The sequence below is a fragment of the Chrysemys picta genome, chromosome 1, assembly GCF_011386835.1.
Source record: "Chrysemys picta bellii isolate R12L10 chromosome 1, ASM1138683v2, whole genome shotgun sequence".
Taxonomy (NCBI): domain Eukaryota; kingdom Metazoa; phylum Chordata; order Testudines; family Emydidae; genus Chrysemys; species Chrysemys picta.
In genome coordinates, this window is record NC_088791.1 from 64790038 (window position 1) to 64810908 (window position 20871).

Genomic DNA, 20871 nt, shown 5'->3' on the forward strand with positions numbered 1-20871 from the left:
GAGCATAATTCCAGTCCTCTAAAAGAGGAAGCTCACTATGGTAAGCTTAGTAGTGGAATCCAAGAAAGACCAGTCACTACAGATGTTGTTTCATTATGGTATTAAAATTATGGAGGCAGCAGTACCAACTCCATAGTTTAAGGATATGTTGCAATTTGCACTTAAACAAGACTAAAATCCCTCTTTCACATTTTAATTTACTGGATTTAGTCTCTAGATTTGGCACAATAATTCTCCAGAGGCCAAGTGAATGCTCCATACAATTTATAAAGAAAAATATTTACCAACTTTTGTAGGAAAGATATTTCAAAAAAGGAGAATTTTTAAATGTTAATTTGTTTTTCTCACTTTGCTTTAGATCTTCTAAATAAAGAACCAAAAGTCCTGCATCACTCCCTCCCTCCCATCCACCCCCACGCCACACATACATACACACACCCTACCTCATCGGTATTCTTTGAAACTTTAAACTTAAACACAAACTTATTCTCTTCATTCAGAATACAGATAGATTTGATCAGCTAACCTTAGCAAAACTCAGTTACTTTATTTTAAGTCAAAACAAATTTCCATTGAAATTTTGTTTTCATCAAACTCTTCTGACCTGCTTTATCCCTGACTCTGCTTCTATGCTCTCATCAGTAAGCCACGGAGACAGTCTGAGCAGCAGGAATTATGGCATTGCCATCATTGTGCCAGAAGGGGGCAAGTACAGATATACAAGACATGTGCAGAGGGGGGTCAAGGAGGTTCCTCAGCTGAGCAGGGAATCTGGGGTTGTAGTGAGAGTCTGGTGTGTTTGCATCAAGATATCAGTCTTCGTAAGGTTCCTCAGCATACCAAGGTAGCAGCACCATGGAGAACTTTTAAAGAGCCAATGACGTGGCACAGACACAGCTTGTTACATTGGGCCTACAGCACAACACCTCTGGTGTACTGGACAAGATGAATATCTGCACTGATGCAACAGCATTTGAAGGGTTCCCCACAGAATGCTCCCCTAATACTGCTGCATTGGTGTGCTGGAAAGCAGAAGCAACAGTAGCAGGAAGCCCTTTAAGAGTTAATCCCTCAACACAGATGCACTGGGACTGACGTACAAGGACTGTCACACAGCTTCCGGCTCTCCTAACAAGGCTTTTCTCTCCTCACTGTATGTCTATCACCCCTATGGCTCCCACAACCTGCCTATCCACACACACCCTTGATTTCCCGAGTATACCACACCACAGGGAGCCAAAGAGGTTCCATGGGGAGCCAAAGATGAACAGGCAGCTACATATAAAGAAGAGCTTCGGTGTTGAATAGGGATGTTGAGGAGAGGGTGAGAAGGAATGTGTGTAAGATCATGGGAGAAAATTATAGGATTTAAGGGGGGGGGGGGAAGGGCCTGGGGAAACAAGATTTGTGTTCTGACAAGCCATAGGTGGTCCGTCATAGTGGAACTCTGTTACACTTCTCTCAATAATGTTTCTCCTACCTTAAGTTCAATTTCCTCCCCATTCAGCCCTACTAGTCCCATCCACCCACATCAACACATATCCCTTGGCTCCATAATCACAGGATCCCACCTAACACCCCCTAATGCCCCACTCCTGTATATTGCTCCCCAAACTCTCCAGATCCTTGCTCCTCAACATACTCCTCATCATGCCTCCTACTTCCCTATTACATTCAGCTTTCAAAAAAAAAAAAAAAAAAAAAAAAAAAAAAAACACAACACATGTGTGCATATGATATGCGCACATCAATTGTTAAAGCTAAACATGGAAGAGAATTAAGAGAACATTGTCTGGAACTGGATTCTACAAGAGAACATGGAGAGCTGCGTTCTTTCTCCAAGGGGCAAGAGAGACTGTAGAGTGGAGGGGCATGGGAGACATCAGATCTCAATAGGAAATAATTCTTATCCATACCAATAAACTAATAAGCATTGAGATATTAAGCCATTGGGAAATTAAACTTTGGAGTTTAATTTGCTAGCCCAAATAACCTACCAATATAAACAAAATTATTTATTATATGTATTATGGCAGCCCCTACAATCTCCCAAATGAGATGATGGTCCCATTATGTTAGGCACTGTACATACACTTCAATACCAGGCAAATTGGCTGAAACTATAGTAAAGAACAGAATTATCATACACAGAGTGTTGGGGGAAGAGCCAACACAGCCTTTGTAAAGGGAAATAATGCCTCACTGACCTATTAGAATTATTTGAGGGGGCCAACAAACATGTGGATAATGGTGATCCAGGGGATATAGTGTACCTGGACATTCAGAAAGCCTTTGACAAAGTCCGACGCCAAAGGATCTAAGCAAAGTATGGAGTCATGGGATAAGAGGGAAGGTCCTCTCATGAATCAGTAACTGGTTAAAATATAGGAAACAAAGAGTAGGAATAAATGGTCAGTTTTCACAATGGAGAGGTAAATAGCAGGGTCCCCCAAAGATCTGCATTGGGACCAGTGCTCTTCAACGTATTCATAGCTGATCTGGAAAAAAGGGTAACCAGTCAGGTGGCAAAATTTGCAGACAATACAAAATTACTCAAGATAGTTAAGTCCAAACCTGACTGTGAAAAGTTACACAGGGATCTCACAAAGCTGGGTGACTGGGCAACAAAATGGCAGATGAAATTCAATGTTAAATAAATAAATTGCCCTGTTATGTTCATTCCCCCTGAAGCATCTGGCACTGGCCACTGTCAGAAGCCAGGATACTAGGCTAGATGGACCATTGGTCTGACCTAGTATGGCCATCCTTATGTTCTTGTGAGAAAGTCCCTGGCCCAATGAGCTTACAATCTGAATAGACAAGACAGTGGAGGCTCCATCACTGATAATTTTTAAAACAAAATTGAATGCTTTTCTAACAGCTATGCTCTAGGAATTATTTTGGGAAGCTCTATGGCCTGTTTTATACAGATCAGACTGGGTGATCACCATGGTCCCTTTTGATACTGGAATCTATGAGAAAGGAAGTATTATCCCCATTTGACAAATAGAGAACTGGGTCAGAAACAAACATAAGGGCTAGAGCCACGAAAGAAGGTGCGAGGATGGGGGATAAGGGGGGGAAACTTAGGCTCAGTATCGCAATGCCTGACTTTAGGTGCCCTGCCATCCAGTGGAATCCTCAGCTCTGACTTAGACACCCAGATGCCATATACAATGCATATGGAGAGTGAGGTGCCTAAAAATGGGACTCTCAAAAGTCAGCACACTGAGTACGGACCTGTCTAAACTAGCCAGTCGGAAACTGTGAGGAGCCCTGCCCCACAAAGGTAATTACGTACTTATCTCTGCTTCAGATGTACAGCCATGAATCGTCTCCTACAATTAGATGCCTAAGCCAGGCACCCCTTTCTTGCACAAAAAAAAAAAAAAAAAAGGGTGGGGGGGCAGGGGGGAGAGATGGTTGTGGTCACAATGCCCTTACATCCTCTAGTTCAGCAGTTAGCACTTACTAGGGATGTGAGAGACCTGGGTTCAAATACCCATTCTGCCTGATTTGGAAGTGGGATCTGAACTTGAGTGAGTGGCCTAACCATGGGGAAACAGGGTGGGTCTCTCTCAATCTTTCCTATTGAAGTTGTTCCACTCTGTAGGAAATACTTAAATATTCACTGGTCCAGAAAAAGAGAGAGTGTGCGAACGACTTGGCTAGAGTTTTTTCCTCACTCTCTCTCTCTGGCCCAATTAATATTTACATATTTCCTACAGAGAGGAACAACTTCAACATGAGAGATTGAGAGAGACATACCCCAAAATACCTGTAAACCAGTGGTTAGGCCACTTATCTAGGAGACACAGGTTCAAATCCCTGCTCCAAAACAGGAAGAGCAGCAATCTGAACTTGGGTTTCACACATCCCACGTGAGTGCTCTAACCACAGGGCTACAGCTTATAAGTGGACCACTGCTACTTCCTTCTCCCTGTGGGTTAGGCATGCGCTAAGAATCCCTACTGGATTGGGCCCTGCAGGCAAGATAGATTGGGAATGCCTAATTTGAAAATCCCACTGGGGCTTACACACCATACTCCTGGGGAAATTCTGCAGGTCTACACGCCCACAGAAAATGCCCCCGCAGAATTCCTGTGCTTCCCTGTAGAAAATGACAGGGAAACCACTTGGCCTTGGGCACAGTTTGGGCGGGGGGAGTCATTGCTCTCCCCCAAAACAGAGATGAGGCATGGGCAGACACGGGATTACATGCCACTGCCCGCCACCCCCACCCCCCATTTCTGCAAGCACAGAGCTGCCCAGTTTAAGGAGGCTGTGTCTCGGCTCCCCGGATTCTGTAGTTGAACTCTGCCTCCTGGGTCCTAGTGCCAGTTGTGATCTCCTTCTATGTGCTCGGAGCCTTCCTGTTTTCTGTGCAACAGTGAGTGCCCACAGTGGGGCTGGGTAAGGAGGAGGTGGGGGAAATGAGGGAAGAGCGGTGAGGGAGTGGGGAGGAGGCGGCAGTGGGGAAGGGAGGGAGGGTAGAATAGGGCAGGGGGAGGGGAATGCAGGAGTGAAGGGAGGGGGATGAGATGGGGAAGAAAAGTGGAAAGGGGAATTGTGGAGGGAAGCAGAAATGCAGCATGCACCGTCCTCTTGGCAGCAGCTGGGACTCCCCGGTTAAGAAGGCCCATCGAACCCTCACCCTGACAAGCCCTATCTCCCAACACCTGGACCCCTCCCCAACGAGCTCCCCAGGCCCAAACTCCCACCCCACTGAGCCCCAACCAGCTGCACCCGTACCCCATCAAGGCCCACTCCCCCAGCACCTGGACCCCCCCTCTAAGTCCCCCACACCCAGATCCCCCCTGCTGAGCCCTAACCACCTTCACCTGGATCCCTTGCAGAGTCCCATTGCCCCTGCACCCGGAACCCCCACAACAAGCCCCCGTGCATCCAGATCTCCCACTGAGCCGCCTGCACCCAGATTGCCCCACACAGAAACCTCTCACCCCACACACTGGCCTGTGTTTCCCACTGCCATGCTGGAGCCACATTTATTTACTGACAAGAAACCTTTGCAAAATTTTGCAGAATTTTAAAATATTATGCACATAATTTTTATATTTTTGGTGCAGAATTCCCGCAGGAGTAACACCAAGCTGCTCAGTGGCATCAGGACTTACTTAGGCGGATTTGCATATGGCCACCAGCAGAAATTTAGGTCCCTTAAGGATTTACCAGTAGAAACTTGATGGAAAATAGTTGAGGTTGTTGAAAAGGCGAACTGATGGGAAGAGTACAGATGGGCCGTAGAATGACTTAACTGATTTTTTTCCCTTGCTTGTTGTGATTTGCTTTATAGAAATATGCCATTTAGCAACCTTAACTCAAAGTTAATGGATCTTTTTGTGTTGAATTATACAGAACATTAAAAACTTGTGTCCAAACCTACTGATGATCAAAGAAAAGCATCAAGACTAAGACTAGCTTTCCCCCTCCCACCCCACTAACAGGGAAAGTATTAAAAAGGATCAAATACAGGAACATATATAATACAATTCAAAATAAAGTACATATGTATTGATGAAATATTCCTTAAGAGTCAATATGAAATTTAATTGTATTCTGTAATTTTTTGTTAATTTGGATGTAAAAGATGGTTATGATATTAGGTTAGAATAAATATCTTATATACAAAAGAATTATACTAGCATGATGTATATATAAATGGATTGTAGACTATCTGAATAAAAATATTGTCTGGAAATAGCAGAGGAGGATATTAGCACAACTGGCCCTAAACCAGAATTTAACTGTATTTGTAATTGCCTTTTAAGTCAATGCCATACTAAACTGCTACATTAGCTAGAGATGCATCTTATTTCATTACTACACTGGCCATTTTTCTGGACAGTTTGAAAAGTCTAATCTACTCTACTATTCAGGTTCAAGGACAACCTGATTCAACAATGATTACTTATTTTGATCACTATGTTTTCCTGAATTCCAAAAAGAAAAGTTTGATCAAATTCTAAGTAGCACTGAAATTCTGCTAAGTTAATTAGCTAAGCTTGAGCAATATACAATGAAACATACATTAGAAAGAAACTATTTACTCTAGGTTCTGAAGAGCTTTATTTACCCTGTGGAAATAAAATACAAAAAAAAAGCATCAATGATAAGAATTTCTAAATGTTAATTTGTTGAGATTCATAATGAAAATAAGAGATAGTAGATAATGTTTTCACCCCTCAGCTCAATACATACAAAATATGAACTGTTTACAAATCAGCATCTTAGCTGATTTAGAAAGACAAAGTTAAAAGAAAAAGATATCTAATAGTAATTGTGCACACTACTAAAAAAAAGATAAGGCAGAAAGCACAATACCCATTCCTGACTGATTTTTTTGCTTTCGCTATCTCTGCAATACACAGATTAGATCATCTTTGAAAGTTCCCACATTTCTAAGAAACAGCTAGCATATTGTGACAGTTCAGTCATCTACTCATTTCTATGTTTTTCCAGAACACAGCACCATACACGTTTACTCATGTCAAAAATATGCATCTAGAGTTTAGCATACATGTGTAATAACGTACACCTCTACCTCGATATAACGCTGTCTTCGGGAGCCAAAAAATAAAAAAATCTTACCGTGTTATAGGTGAAACCGCATTATATCGAACTTGCTTTGATCCGTCTTCCCCCCTCCCCCCCGGAGCACTGCTTTACCGCGTTATATCCAAATTCGTGTTATATCAGGTCGTGTTATATCGGGATAGAGGTGTATTACATTAACATTACATAAGAGAATACTTAGTATTCATTTCAACCATGAGAAACTAACATTTCAATTATCCTTTTTAATTACTGTACATTGTCCTCTTCACTACTTTAGTGACTTACAACACACACAACACTTCTGAAACAGGCTTCACTATCCAGCCTGAGACCAGAAGTCTCTTCCTTAGAGCAGATCATACAATCTCACTTTGAATATTTTCTAGGTTCCTTCTTAGCAATACATAGATGTATCCAATAAGATAACAGTCAAAAGAAATAAATTCCCTGGCTCATTAGTCTATAGGAAAACCAAAGACCTCCTCTACCATCTAGAGGAGTATATGCGACTGAACATTGAAACTTGATTAACAAGTGGTATATCAAAAACTTACAACTTTTTACATATAATAATGAAATAGGTACAGTCTAAAATTCCCAAATGTTAATATTTTACTGGATTTTTTTCTTTATATGCATAATCCTTCCATAAAGCAGTGACAAAGTAATCCCTGGTGACAAAACTTGTTTTTGCAGTTACAATGACAAAGTTGTTTTATTCCACATCAAATGAAATCAAAGCATTGTTGGTTTTGAAAAGTGACCAGAAAACACCAAATCCATCATTTTGTCACAGGATTTAACTTTAACCAAATAATCCTGCACTATAAAGGTTTTATTTGAGAACGTTTCTACAATCCCTTGTTGATCTCCTTAAAGTTGTCTTAATGGGATTTGCAATTTTTCCCCAATGTTATTAAAACTGTATAAATACTTAAGATGCCATCATCCCCTCTGAAAGTAAACCGCAGGATTTTTTCCCTATTTTCAGAATTTACAGTTTTGAAGTCCTGCAATACTGACAATTTCTAAGGACCAGTCGTTTAGACCCACTCCTCCTAGTCACTTTCACACATTCCTCGAGAGCTAGGTGCGATCTGTAATTTACATTCAGCTGAGAATCTAGAAGTTACATACATCGATCACCAGTAAGGATCATGAATAAAACGGCTGCTGTTTGCACAAAAGCAGGCAGAGGCTTCGTTTTAAAAGTTACCCTATAATTTACCTTCTTGAATCGCAATTTATAAAATGTGTGACCTGCAAGACACCGCAAAAATAAGCCAAGTCCTCTGCAAACATTCTCAGAATTACATGTTTCAGAGTAGCAGCCGTGTCAGTCTGTATCCGCAAAAAGAACAGGAGTACTTGTGGCACCTTAGAGGCTAACAAATTTATTAGAGCATAAGCTTTCGTGGACTACAGCCCACTTCTTCGGATGCATCCGAAGAAGTGGGCTGTAGTCCACGAAAGCTTATGCTCTAATAAATTTGTTAGCCTCTAAGGTGCCATAAGTACTCCTGTTCTTTTTTCAGAATTACATGAAGATACTGCTCCATTGGTGCAACTTTCTGCGTGTAGACATGCCCTAAATTGCAATCCAGTACCTGTACAACTCTGAGACGCTGAAAACGCCAGCAGCTTTTACCCGTAGGATTGCATTCAAGTTTTATACCCATTGAACCGGATTTCCCTGCTTTCACCAGTGTAACTCCATTGCCTTAAGGAGGTTGCTTCCGATTTACCCTGGTGTAAATAGGAAGCGAATCAGGGCCATCCTTTAGAAAAACACTCCGATATTTATTGAATTTCACGCATACCATCTAAAACCCCCTCCACTCCTCTCCCGGGTTTCTCTTTGATCACACCGCCTCGGCAACTTTGTAATCCCCCAGCGCAGGGCCAGCCAGGGGTCGGACTCCAGAGGGAGAGCACGAGGAAAGTTTGCAAAGCCTCTCTGCGAGGCAGCGAGCCCCCCGCGCTCACAGCCAGCCCGAGGGGGAGGTCCGAGCGAGAAGCCACAAATCCGGGAGCTGGAGCGCTGCCCCGGCCAGGAAAGTTAGCAGCTCCAGCAGCAGGGGAACGTGCCCCCTGCGCGGCGCTCTAGGTGCGCCTCCATGCCTGTCACTCCCCCGCTCTCCCTTTGTGCCCGGCTCCCGGAGCAGCTCTCCGCTCCCGCCCAGGCAGCGGACCGGCGGAGCTCAGTCTCCGCGGCTGCCTGCCGGGGAAGGAGGAAGAGCAGGAGGCCCCGGCGGCATTGCAGCCCCCGCTTTCCCCCCCCCTTCCCTTGCCCAAGGCGCCGGTCCCAGCCCGCCGCCCCCGCGGGCTCACCTCGCTCCGGCTCGGCTTGCAGGCAGGTGGGGATGTTCTTCTTCCAGCCCGGCATGGTTCCCGCGAGCACCCGGCTCCTCACGGCTGCTGCGGCGGCGGCGGGCGGCACATTGCAGTGCGAGGCGGCGCCCCCTTCTCCTCCCGCACTCCGGGGGGAACTCGGCGGCTCCTCCGGGCAGCGGCAGCCTCGCTGTGGCAGGGAGGGAAGGGGAGGGGGCGAGCAGCTAGGAGGGGACGGGGGTGGGGGGTTCAGCCGGGGACAGGGCGGGGTGGGAAGGGCGCTTGCCTCTCCGCTCCGCCGCCGGCCGCACAATGGAGACGACGAGCGGCGGCGGGGCCCCAGCGGACTCCCCGCAAGGCAGGCAGGGAGGGGTTGTGAACCAGGCGCCGCGCAGGGCGGGGGAGGGCAGCACCTCCCCGCTTGGCCTCCAGGTAAGAGGCGAGTGCCGCGGGTCTCTCCCTCCCCCGCCTGCAGGCAGAGCGGAGTATTGTCTTGGGGAACAGCGCCCCCGAATCCGTAGCCCCACGCCTGGCTTCCTTGTCACCCGGGGCCAAAGTATTTATCAAAAGCACCAACTTCTGCCCACTCAGAAGGCAGGTGGTTTGCCTGTAGAGGCAATCAAGCTGCTCCTGTCGAGGATGAGTGTACAGCTACAAACAGATCAACAAGAGCCTGCAGCTCAGAAAACTCCTGCAGCTTTAGGGCAGGACTGCTCTTTGCCAAGACATCCCCCTTACAGCCCATTTTGGCCTTTTAGAAGGAGCTACTACAGGCACAGCTGAACAACGGGTCCTGCACCGGGTCTTTCTCATTTGTAATGAAAAATGTATCTAAAGACATTGTTTTTGCCTGCAACAATTATCAAATCCATTTTAGGATGGAAAGAGGCCGTCTGCATCTAGATTCCCCTCCTCCACTGAAACAGCTGTTTCATCTTACATTGTCTCCAAGGGGGGAGGGGGGGGTCTAAATCTGTTCTGACAGCATAAATCATGAAATAACTTGATCACTTTCAAAACAGGTGGGTTTGGGAGAGGAGATTTCTTGCTAGAATAGCATAAGAACAGCCATACTGGGTCAGATCAATGGTCCATCTAGCCCAGTGTCCTGGCTTCCAACCGTGGCCAATGCCAGGTGCTTCAGAGGTAATGAATAGAACAGGTAATCATCAAGTGGTTCATCCTCTATCGGCCATTCATAGCTTCTGGCAAACAGAAGCTAGGGACACCATCCTGGCCCATCAAGGCTAATAGCCATTGATGGACCTATCCTCCATGAACTTATCTAGCTTTTTTTTTTTTTAATCTGTTAGTGTTTTGGCCTTCACAACATCCTCTGGCAAGGAGTTCTACAGATTGACTGTGTATTGTATGAAGAAATACTTCCATTTATTTATTTTAAACCTGCTACCTACTAATTTCATTTGGTGACCCCTAGTTCTTGTGCTATGAGAAGGAGTAAATAACACTTCCTTATCTACTTTCTCCATACCTGTCATGATTTTATAGACCTCTATCATATCCTCCCTTAGTCATCTCTTTTCCAAGCTGAAAAGTCCCAGTTTTATTAATCTCTTCTCATATGGAAGCTGTTCCATACCCCTAATAATTTGTATTGCCCTTTTCTGTACCTTTTCCAATTCCAATATATCTTTTTTGAGATGGAGCGACCACATCTGCACGCAGTATTCAAGAGGCGGGCGTACTGTGGATTTATATAGAGGCAGTATGATATTCTCTGTCTTATTATCTATCCCTTTCCTAATGACCAAAAACAATCTGGAGGTATTGTGGTGAGTCACGGTGCATTGACAATCACACCTTAGATTCTAGTCAAGTCAATGCCCAAAAATTTCATTAACATTTAAGATTGAGCCACAGTGCCCCTTGCCCTAGAATACTGAGAGCATCTATACTTGCCCATTTGGGAAAAAATTCAGGAAATAAATCAAAGGTACACACCACCCCTTGGGAATAGTATCGCCAGCCCCAAGATCAAAAGACCCATATTTGCACCACAGTCTCCTAGGACCTATTGCAGCATACCAGTTTTCAGGACAACCTCCTCAGGCCTGCAGATTTTAGAGCACTTTGATTATTAGAGCCAGCTCCTTATTGGGCAAGCTGTATCTGGGGAACCCCTTAATCAAATGACCTCAATTTGCACTGCTGACTCTATGCCTGGCACAGCAATATTATGATGGGGCGGCAGAAGTGCCACCACAGTTAAAGTTATGCCAGTTTTTATATTTTAAAGGGGGAAAAGAGCTACAAAATTTTCTGGGTTTGGAGGTAGCATGTCCCTTTAAAACCCTTATTGTAGTTTGAGTACTTCTTAATTTTTCTAAGGCAGCTTGTAGAGGGGAACATATTTTTAGATGTTTGCTATGACTGTTTTAAAAGGGAGTTACATGGCTAAACTTTTTCTAGTGTCTAACATTCCCTTCAAACTCCTTTTTCACAGAAACCACAGTATTTTGAGGGGTGAAATTGATAAGTGTGAACCTTTGCTTTGTGGAGATTGGATGAATTAGTGTAGAAAGTTGGGGGAAGGGAAAATCCGTTTATTTTTCATGATAAACAAATTAGTGTTTTAACTGATGACAGCATCCTAGCAGCACATTTGTCAATGTTGATAGTAAACCAGTCCTTAAAGTAGGGCTCTCTTGTGGGTGCGTTTACTGATGCTCAGATACCCCTTAGATCCTGTTCACATTGAGGAGAATCACAGCTACTTGCTTTTCTTTGATTCCCATCCCATTGTTGAAGAAAAGGGTGAATAGCATGCAGCATGATTGCATTCCCTAATGCTACTGCTTCCTAGAGTCTTTCATCTTCTCTTTAGGTAATGTTATTTCCCTTCCCAATACTTCTAAAGAAAAATTGGAGTATACATTTGAATTTTAGAGAACTCCAAAATATTGACTCTTAAATTAAAAGCTTTGCTCTCAAGGCAAGATGTCCAGAAGGTGCTCCTGCAGAATGCAGGCAGAAAGCAACTAGTATGCACAACACATGTTCTTAGAAAGCTGTCCAGGTGAGGATTCAAACTTACAGTACATGGGTGCCAGTCAGGTTCAGTGGCCACACAATGTCTCCTGGAGTCACCCGCTTACTGATCTCAGGCTGCTTGCAAACTCTCGGCTTGCGACAGAACTCCCGTCCTGCTATACAGGTGCAAATGACTTTCTCAAGCTTGTCAACTTGCCCCAAATCACATTACAGATCCAACTTTTACCCTGAATAACTTTTTAAATATTGCTTCCCCAAAGGAGCAGTAAGTGCTGGACATTAGCTGAGATCAATTCTGAATGGGTGATACCTGTTTAGGGAGGATCAGAGGCATAGTTTGATCCCAGGTTAAGGGCATGGATGGACAGATACAATTTTGATTTAAGGAATTTCAGTTTCTCAGGAATCCTTTGCTCAAATGACCTCCTCCAGGTCATTAAGCTAAGTCTCAACCTTAACTATAGTGGTGCTACTCCCCCAGAATAAGAAAGGTTCTGGTTGCATATGGAGCCTGGACCTTGCAAAGGTAGAAGTGGGGGATGTTCTCCTCACCTCTGATTCTCAATGTGATTTCTGGACCAAATTGGTTTAGTAAGCACATATAAAATATAGTATATAGCCACCAGTGTTTGGTCTATTTTCTTGTCTATTTTTCCCTCATCTAAACTTGGCCAGCCATTGGGTTTAGGCAGCATTGTCATGCCTATGATCTGTATGTAAAAAACTGTTTTATTGAAAGAGAGCCCCTCAGAATAGATACAGGTTTCAGAGTAGTAGCCATGTTAGTCTGTATCTGCAAAAAGAACAGGAGTATTTGTGGCACCTTAGAGACTAACAAATTTATTTGAGCATAAGCTTTCATGGGCTACAGCCCACTTCATCGGATGCATGTAGTGGAAAATACAGTAGGAAGATATATGTATACACAGAGAACATGAAACAATGGGTGTTACTATTCACACTATAAGGGGAGTGATCAGTTAAGTTGAGCTTTTATCAGCAGGAGAGAAAAAAAAACTGTTTGTAGTGGTAATGAAAATGGCCCATTTCCAGCAATTGACAAGGAGATATGAGGAACTGTAGGGGGAGAGGGGGAATAAGCATGGGGAAATAGTTTTACTTTGAGGTATTTGACTAGTTTTACAACAGGCTACATAAAAAGCACTAGCAAAGTCAGTACAAACTAAAATTTCATACCGACAATGGCTGGTTTATACTGCTCTATATGGCTATACACTGAAATGTAAGTACAATGTTTATATTCCATTTGATTTATTTTATAAATATGTGGTAAAAATAAGAAGTAAGCAATTTTTCAGTAATAGCGTGCTGTGACACTTCTGTATATTTATGTCTGATTTTTAAGCAAATAGTTTTTAAGTGAGGTGAGTCTTGGGAGTACGCAAGACAAATCAGACCCCTGAAAGGGGCACAATAGTCTGGAAAGGTTGAGAGCCACTGGTTTAGAGGATACACCCAATAAACAAACAGATACGCACACAAGCTCTGAAGTGCATATGCATCTGAACGTATTGATGAATCTCATGGCCACGATGTACACACTTCGAGCTCTTAACAGATAACAGTTTAAAGATCTGACACACTAAAATGGGAAGAAAATGAAAATCTGTTTCAGAATACAAGGAAGTATTTGAAAATTAAAAAAAACAAAAACAGGAGAAAAGGATGAAGTTGCATGTAAATGGTGTGGCCCAATTATTAAATGTAAATATTTATAGGTTTATAGTTCTAAGTCTACAACAGTAAACTGTTATTCAAATGAAAAGTTGTATTTGGGGATTAGAGATACATTGTTTTCTTAAACAGAGGTGGCATTGTGTTTTGAGTTCTGTTTTAGTTCTGCAGCAAACTACATTGAATTCCATTAATCAAAGCTTGAATCTACTGAATACTTTTCCCCCTGTCCTTCTATCCACCAAAATAAACCCTGATATTTACCCAGAAAAATTATTAATAGTTTTTTCTACTGATTTTCACGTGCTTTTGTTGTCGTCGAAATAAACACTGATAAATTCACAAGAAAAATAAAATAAAAACAAAACAAAAAATGAAGGGCCCTAACTACACTTCAGTTTCAGTTCTTTTTTATTTTTTTTTTAATGCTAAAAAGAATCCCAATAGGCTACAAAACAGAAGTCGGAGCATGGTACAGACATTTTCAACCTTGCATTAAGGTACCTACTTTCACATGCCATATATATATTTTTTTAAAGTTGCCTACTGCATGAGGTTATATTCTTCTGCATATTATCTATGGGCCCAGTCCTGCTCCCATTGAAGTTAGTGGAAAATTGAAGCAAGTTTACTGTTGATTTCAATAGGGGAAGTTTTAGGCTCTAATTTGTCAAGACAACATGTGGGCTATGTTTCTCCCTCTGCCATTAGTTCTAGTATACACCAAGAGCAACATTTTTAAAATCACATAAGTGTCTTAGGGGCCTGAGTCCTATTTGCAAATGTCATTTGGTGCTTTTGAAAATGTTATTTCAAGGCTACAGGCTTCTTTCCTGTTTCAGGAAGGAATTTCTCCACTTTAAGTGGATGTGTTCAAGCCTACTCAGCACATAAGAATGACCATAATGGGTCAGACCAAAGGTCTATCTAGCCCAGTATCCTGTCTTCCAACAGTGGCCAATGCCAGGTGCTCCAAAGGGAATAAACAGAATAGGTAATCATAAAGTGATCCATCCCCTGTCCCTCATTCCCAGTTTCTGGCAAACAGAGGCTAGGGACACCATCCCTACCCATCCTGGCTAATAGCCATTGATGGTCCTATCCTCCATGCATTTATCTAGTATTTTTTTAAACCCTGTTAGTGTTTTGGCCTTCACAACATCCTCTGGCAAAGAGTTCCACAGGTTGACTGCGTTGTGTGAAGAAATACTTCCTTTTGTTCGTTTTAAACCTGCTGCCTACTAATTTCATTTGGCAACCCCTAATTCCTGTATTATGAGAAGGAGTAAGTAACACGTCCTTATGTACTTTCTCCACACCAGTCATGATGTTATAGATTTCTATCATATCCCCTCTTAGTCGTCTCTTTTCCAGGCTGAAAAGTCCCAGTCCTATTAATCTCTCCTCATATGGAAGCTGTTCCCATTCCCCTAATCATTTTTGTTGCCCTTTTCTGAACCTTTTCCAATTCCAATATATCTTTTTTGAGATGGGGCGACCACATCTGCGCGCAGTGTTCAAGATGTGAGCGTACTATAGATTTATATAGATGCAATATGACATTTTCTGTCTTATTATCTATCTCTTTCCTAATGATTCCCAACATTCTGTTAGCTTTGATTGCCACTGCAAACTGAGGGGATGTTTTCAGGGAGCTATCCACAATGACTCCAAGATCACTTTCTTGAGTGGTAACAGCTAATTTAGACCCCATCATTTTATATGAATAGTTGGAATTATATTTTCCAATGTGCATTACTTTGCATTTATCAACATTGAATTTCATTTGCCATTTTGTTGCCCAGTCACCCAATTTTGTGAAATCCCTTTGTAGCTCTTCGCAATCTGCTTGGGACTTAACTACAGGACCGTCCCTAGCTATTTTGGTGCCCTATGCAGCGCCCCCCAGGCCTCTGTGGGTGGAGCGGCAGGGGCTGTCCCCAGGCTTCTGCAGGGGGGTTGTGTGGGGCCCCGCCCTAGTCCTCCCCACGGGGGGGGAGGTGGCTGGCCCCAGGTCTCCATGGGGAATGGGGGGAAGAGGAGCTGGCCACTTCCTGCGGAAAGGGGAGTGACCCGACACCAGCCCGCTCCTCTTCCCTGGCTCCCAGGCTTGGGGGGAGGAGGGGAACCTCCCCCCAGCACTTGCTGGCTGCACGGCTGGGAGCCAGGGGAGCAGAGCAGGCTGGGGCCAGGTCACTCTACTTACCGGTGAGTGCAGGCCTGACTGCTTCTGGAGTCCTCAGGGGAGTGGGGGCAGAGCTGGGGTGGGGTGGAGCAGGGGTGTGGGCTCTGGGGAAGAGCCGGAGCAGGGGCTGGAGCAGCACACAGCTGTACAGGGCATCAGGAAATTTGGTGCCCCAAATTTCCTGGTGTCCTACGCAGCTGCATACTTTGTGTATGGGTAAGGATGGCCCTGCTTAACTATCTTAAGTAGTTTTGTATTGTCTACGAATTTTGCCACCTCACTGTTTATCCCTTTTTCCAGATCATTTATGAATATGTTGAATAGGACTGGTCCCAGTACAGATCCCTGAGAGACACCACTATTTACCTCTCTCTATTCTGAAAACTGACCATTTATTCTTACCCTTTGTTTCTTTACTGATCCCTTTTATCCAATGACAGCTTACTTTGCTTAAGAGCCTTTGGTGAGGGTCCTTGTCAAAGGCTTTCTGAAAATCTAAGTACACTATGTCCACTGGATCCCACTTGTTCGCACGCTTGTTGACCCTTTCAAAAATTCTAGTAGGTTGGTGAGCATGATTTCCCTTTACAAAAATCATGTTGACTCTTCCCCAACAAATTATGTTCACCTATATATCTGATAATTCTGTTCTTTACTATAGTTTCAACCAGTTTACCTAGTACTGAAGTTAGGCTTATCGGCCTCTAATTGCTGGAATTGCCTCTGGAGCCTTTTTTTAATAATTGGTGTCACATTAGCTATCCTCCAGTCATCTGGTATAGAAGCTGATTTAAGTGATAGGTTACATACCAGAGTCAGTAGTTCTGCAATTTCACATCTGAATTCCTTCAGAACTCTTGGATGAATACCATCTGGTTCACGTGTCTTATTACTGTTTAATTTATCAATTTGTTCCAAAACCTCCTCTAATGACACCACAATCTAGGAGAGATCCTCAGATTTCTGACCTAAAAAGAATGGGTCAGGTTTGGGAATCTCCCTCACATCCTCAGCCGTGAAGACCAATGCAAAGAATTCATTTAGTTTCTCCGCAATGGCCTTATCGTCCTTGAGTGCTCCTTTAGCATCTTGATCATCCAGTGGCCCCACTGGTTGTTTAGCAGGCTTCCTGCTTCTGATGTATTTTAAAAAAAATTGCTATTACTTTTTGAGTCTTTGGCTAGCTGTTCTTCAAATTCTTTTTTGGTCTTCTTAATTATATTTTTACACTTCACTTGCCAGAGTTTATGCTCTTTTCTATTTTCCTCAATAGGATTAAACTTCCACTTTTTAAAGGATGCCTTTTTGCCTCTCACTGCTTCTTTTACTTTGTTGTTTGTATTTTTCTGGTCCTGTTGCTATGTTTTTAAATTTGGGGTATACATTTAAGTTGAGCCTTTTTTATGGTGTCTTTAAAAAGTTTCCATGCAGCTTGCAGGGATTTCACTTTTGGCATCGTACCTTTTAATTTCTGTTTAACCTATTTCCTCATTTTTGTGTACTCAGGAGAATAAATGGAATAAAACTTTAAGATCCTTTTGTACCATCCAGATTCCAAATCACTGGGTCTCCTCCGCTACCACTAATTCCTTGCCTTTCCAATGTGTTTTCCACATTATGGATAGAACAAAGCTCCATTGAGCCCTAACATTGCACTTTTTGATCCTGCAATTTGCTCTTTGCCATTGTCAGACTTCTGTAGAATTCCATTTCAGTGATACAAATTTGTAGTGGATTGCCATGCTTTTGTCTTCAGTATACAACACCTAGTTTCCACCTAATTCACAGTGCCATCACTTTTAAAGAGTAAAAATTCCTTGGGACTGACTGCTGGATTTTTCAAGGTCTCACAGGAATCATAAAATCCCAGCTGCTGTTTTGGATTTGCTCCAGAGCTATTAAAAAATTCTAAATATGGACTGACTTTTCAGGAATAAGCACATTGAATATGAAAGAAGCATCTGATGTTATTTCTGCCACTGACTAGAACTAATAAATTACCTCTATCATGTACAAGATTTTTATTTTTGCTTATTTTTGTAGAGTCTTCTTAACCAATTATTTGCTCTTTCTGACAAACGTCTCCATGGAATCACTGGAGGAATTTGTAGGGTGATATCAACTGCTTTATTTGGGTGAGTTTGACTGCATTTTGTTATTCAGATTAGCAACAGATTAGCTGTGTTGAATTGACAACTGGTTTTGGATGGCCAGAAAGTGGTCGTCCATTTGTTAGGATACATTTCTTACAGCGAGCACATCACACCAATACTGTTATGTGCACTGGCTTCCAGTTCATTTGCATGTACATGTTTTAACTTTAAAAAGCTTCAAGTGAATTGAATCCTGATTTCTAAAGAGACAACCTCTCTCCTTGTTTGATCCTGCAGCACTGAGCTCTTCTGAGATGTTAAAATAAAAAAAATCCTGATTTAATCAAGGGGGATGGAGGTAGGATATTCTGGATGAGGTCCCCATATGTGAAATGTCCTTCCTATTTCAATTAAGAGATTAAATGTGTTGACTTCCTAATCACACTGCAAAGTCCATTTGTTCTCCAAAAGCTTAGATAGGAGGAATAAAATGTTGGATGCTGCTGATAGTTCAGCTGTGGGGGAAAGGTGGGGGGCATTTAAGAGAATTTATTATTGCTTTTAGAAATTGGTGGGATTTTAGTAGCTTTTTAATAACTGTGCATGTGATCGGAGTACTATGTGGATGCATCGAAACTGAAATAAATAAAACTAAGGATTTGGAGCTTTAAACGTATTTGTATTCCAAATACCTAACAGTATCACACAGGCATTTGGGATTAAAAACAAAGCTTCAAAAGCAGACAAAGAGAACCCCTCCTCCAAAAGAGGACATCCAAAATGGCATTGCAAATTGCTGTGGTAAGATCTTCCAATTCTTGCAGGCCCTGATACTGCAGTGCATTTGGATCTGTGCAGGTAGACACCTATGCCCATGCGGAGCTCATTCACTTCAATGAGACTCCACACGGATGGAAGGGTCCACCCATGCAGATCCAGCTGCAGAACTAGGATGGTGATGGCACTGTCATTTCCACTGTGCACTCTAAACTGTTGTAGCTGGCAGCTATGTTAGGTTCATGTCCTCTTATATGGGGACAGAGACCCACATTGTGCTAGCAATGGTTACATGTATAAATCATTAATAATATGATTTTAGTTCATTAAGAGGAAGATACAAATCTTGTCATACCTGAGTACTGGGCACACTGAAACTCTATTGTATACAGTATTGTCTTCTCTGTATACTTCTGTTTGCTTTTCTTCCCCTGTATTTTCTTTTATTAAAAAGGCTGCTTATCTTCAAAGCTGTTTGTCACAGTGTAGTAGATCAGATCAAAAGGTTCATGGATGAGACATTCAGGGTATGCCTACACTTGAAGTTTTCAGTGTTTTTTAACACATTAATTAGCAAATGTTAATGGGGGGCAAGCAGGGGCATGCCTTCCCCCAATGATCAGCAGGGGCACAGAGCTCCTCTGGCCCCAGGGCCACAGGGGGGGCACCGAACATGCCCCACCAAAAGCGGACAAATTTAAATTCTTGTGCACGCCCCTGAATGTTAACAAAAACGGTAGTACTACATTCTAGTGCAAACACTAATGTTTGTTGTTAGTTATCAGGGGGTAGCCGTGTTAGTCTGTATCCACAAAAACAACAAGGAGTCCAGTGGCACCTTAAAGACTAACATATTTGGTTTTTTACCCATGAAAGCTTATGCTCAAATAAATCTGTTAGTGTTTAAGGTGCCACTGGACTCTTTGTTGTTTTTGTTGTTAGCTGTGTACCCAAACATTAATTGCTAGCTGTACTGAACCGTAGAGTATCTAGGAACAAATGCTTGTATCTTGTCCACACTAGACTGTGTAGTTCTGTTAATATTTGTTAATTCACAGCTGTTAAGACATGGCTAACTGTTCAACTATAGACATACTCTTAGGTAGAAGATTATTCTAGAAGGGTTTGGAGTCCAGCTTCAGCAACAGAAGCTAGTGCCAAAGGTCCTGAGTTCAACTGCCATTGATGGCCTGAACTGGAGGTCTTTATATATGCAGTATAGCACCAAAGATGACCTTCATATTCACTTCTAACCCTATGATTCTATGAAAGGTGTGCATGGTTCTTTACAAAAAGAATACAAATAGGGGCTAAAATTTTCCAGACTGACTAGTGATTTTGGCTCCGCAATATTTGGTTGTCCAACCTGAGACACCATAAAAGAGCCTGTTTTTTTTAGAAAGTACTGAGAAAAAATGTCAGATCTTTTGTGTGTATGAGGTTGGGCACCCAAAAACTGAGTCAGTCAATATGACTAATCATTTTGGGAAATCTTGGCCATCGTCCCAGCCTTAAGATGCTTGCACCTTTCTTGTATAACCTATATCCCATGAAAAATTTGATGGCCTCCTATGCTGCCCTGTTTGACAACTAGAGTATTTCTCTCCATTTTAGGATTTTGATTCCTCACTCTTATACACCTTTACTATCTGTACAAAAAGGTATTAAGTGAAATATTATAAAGATCTTTCTTCCCCCACATGCAGGCAAACTTAGCCCCACTTCAACATGCTACATAACAATGGGCTTAACTCCATCTCTGTTCAGCAACGCATTTAAGATTTGCTTGAGTCCCATTAAAGTAAATGGGACTCAAGCACATGCTTGAAATTAAGCGCATACTTAAGTGCTTTGCTGAGTAGGGATGGTTTACTGAATCAGGACCACAATCAGCAGTAACTAACCCAGCCAGTTCAATTAAATTATTGTATGTTTACATGGGAGAATACTTAAAACACAATTCAGAATTTATCCAAATGATTCCACTATGGAAAAAAAAAGTTTAATGCAAAGTACTACTATTTTTAACATAGTTTGTATATAATTTAAACAAACACTAATTTAACACAAATAAAACCAATGATTCCCTCTCCACCCACAATGATATACCCCAAATAACACCAATTAATGTGAAGAGTTACAATTAAACATTTATTAACATGTTCTTTCAGAATTGTCTCATTTACTTCTGACTTTAAAGGA

At 42.4% G+C, this 20871-nt stretch overlaps 1 protein-coding gene across 4 annotated transcripts in view; it reads right to left on the minus strand.

Annotated features, from left to right (window-relative positions):
• GRIP1 (glutamate receptor interacting protein 1) overlaps positions 1 to 20871 on the minus strand; it is a 564775-nt gene that overhangs the window by 524523 nt on the left and 19381 nt on the right. For 3 of the 4 annotated variants that reach the window (XM_065558517.1, XM_065558487.1, XM_065558537.1), the window contains exon 1: positions 8908 to 16851. The exons of the other annotated variant lie outside the window; for it this stretch is intronic. In XM_065558517.1, the coding sequence (XP_065414589.1) occupies positions 8908 to 8962 (55 nt within the window). In that variant the 5' untranslated portion in view covers positions 8963 to 16851. Of the gene's footprint in view, positions 1 to 8907; positions 16852 to 20871 lie in introns of those variants that run through there. 4 annotated transcript variants of the gene reach the window in all.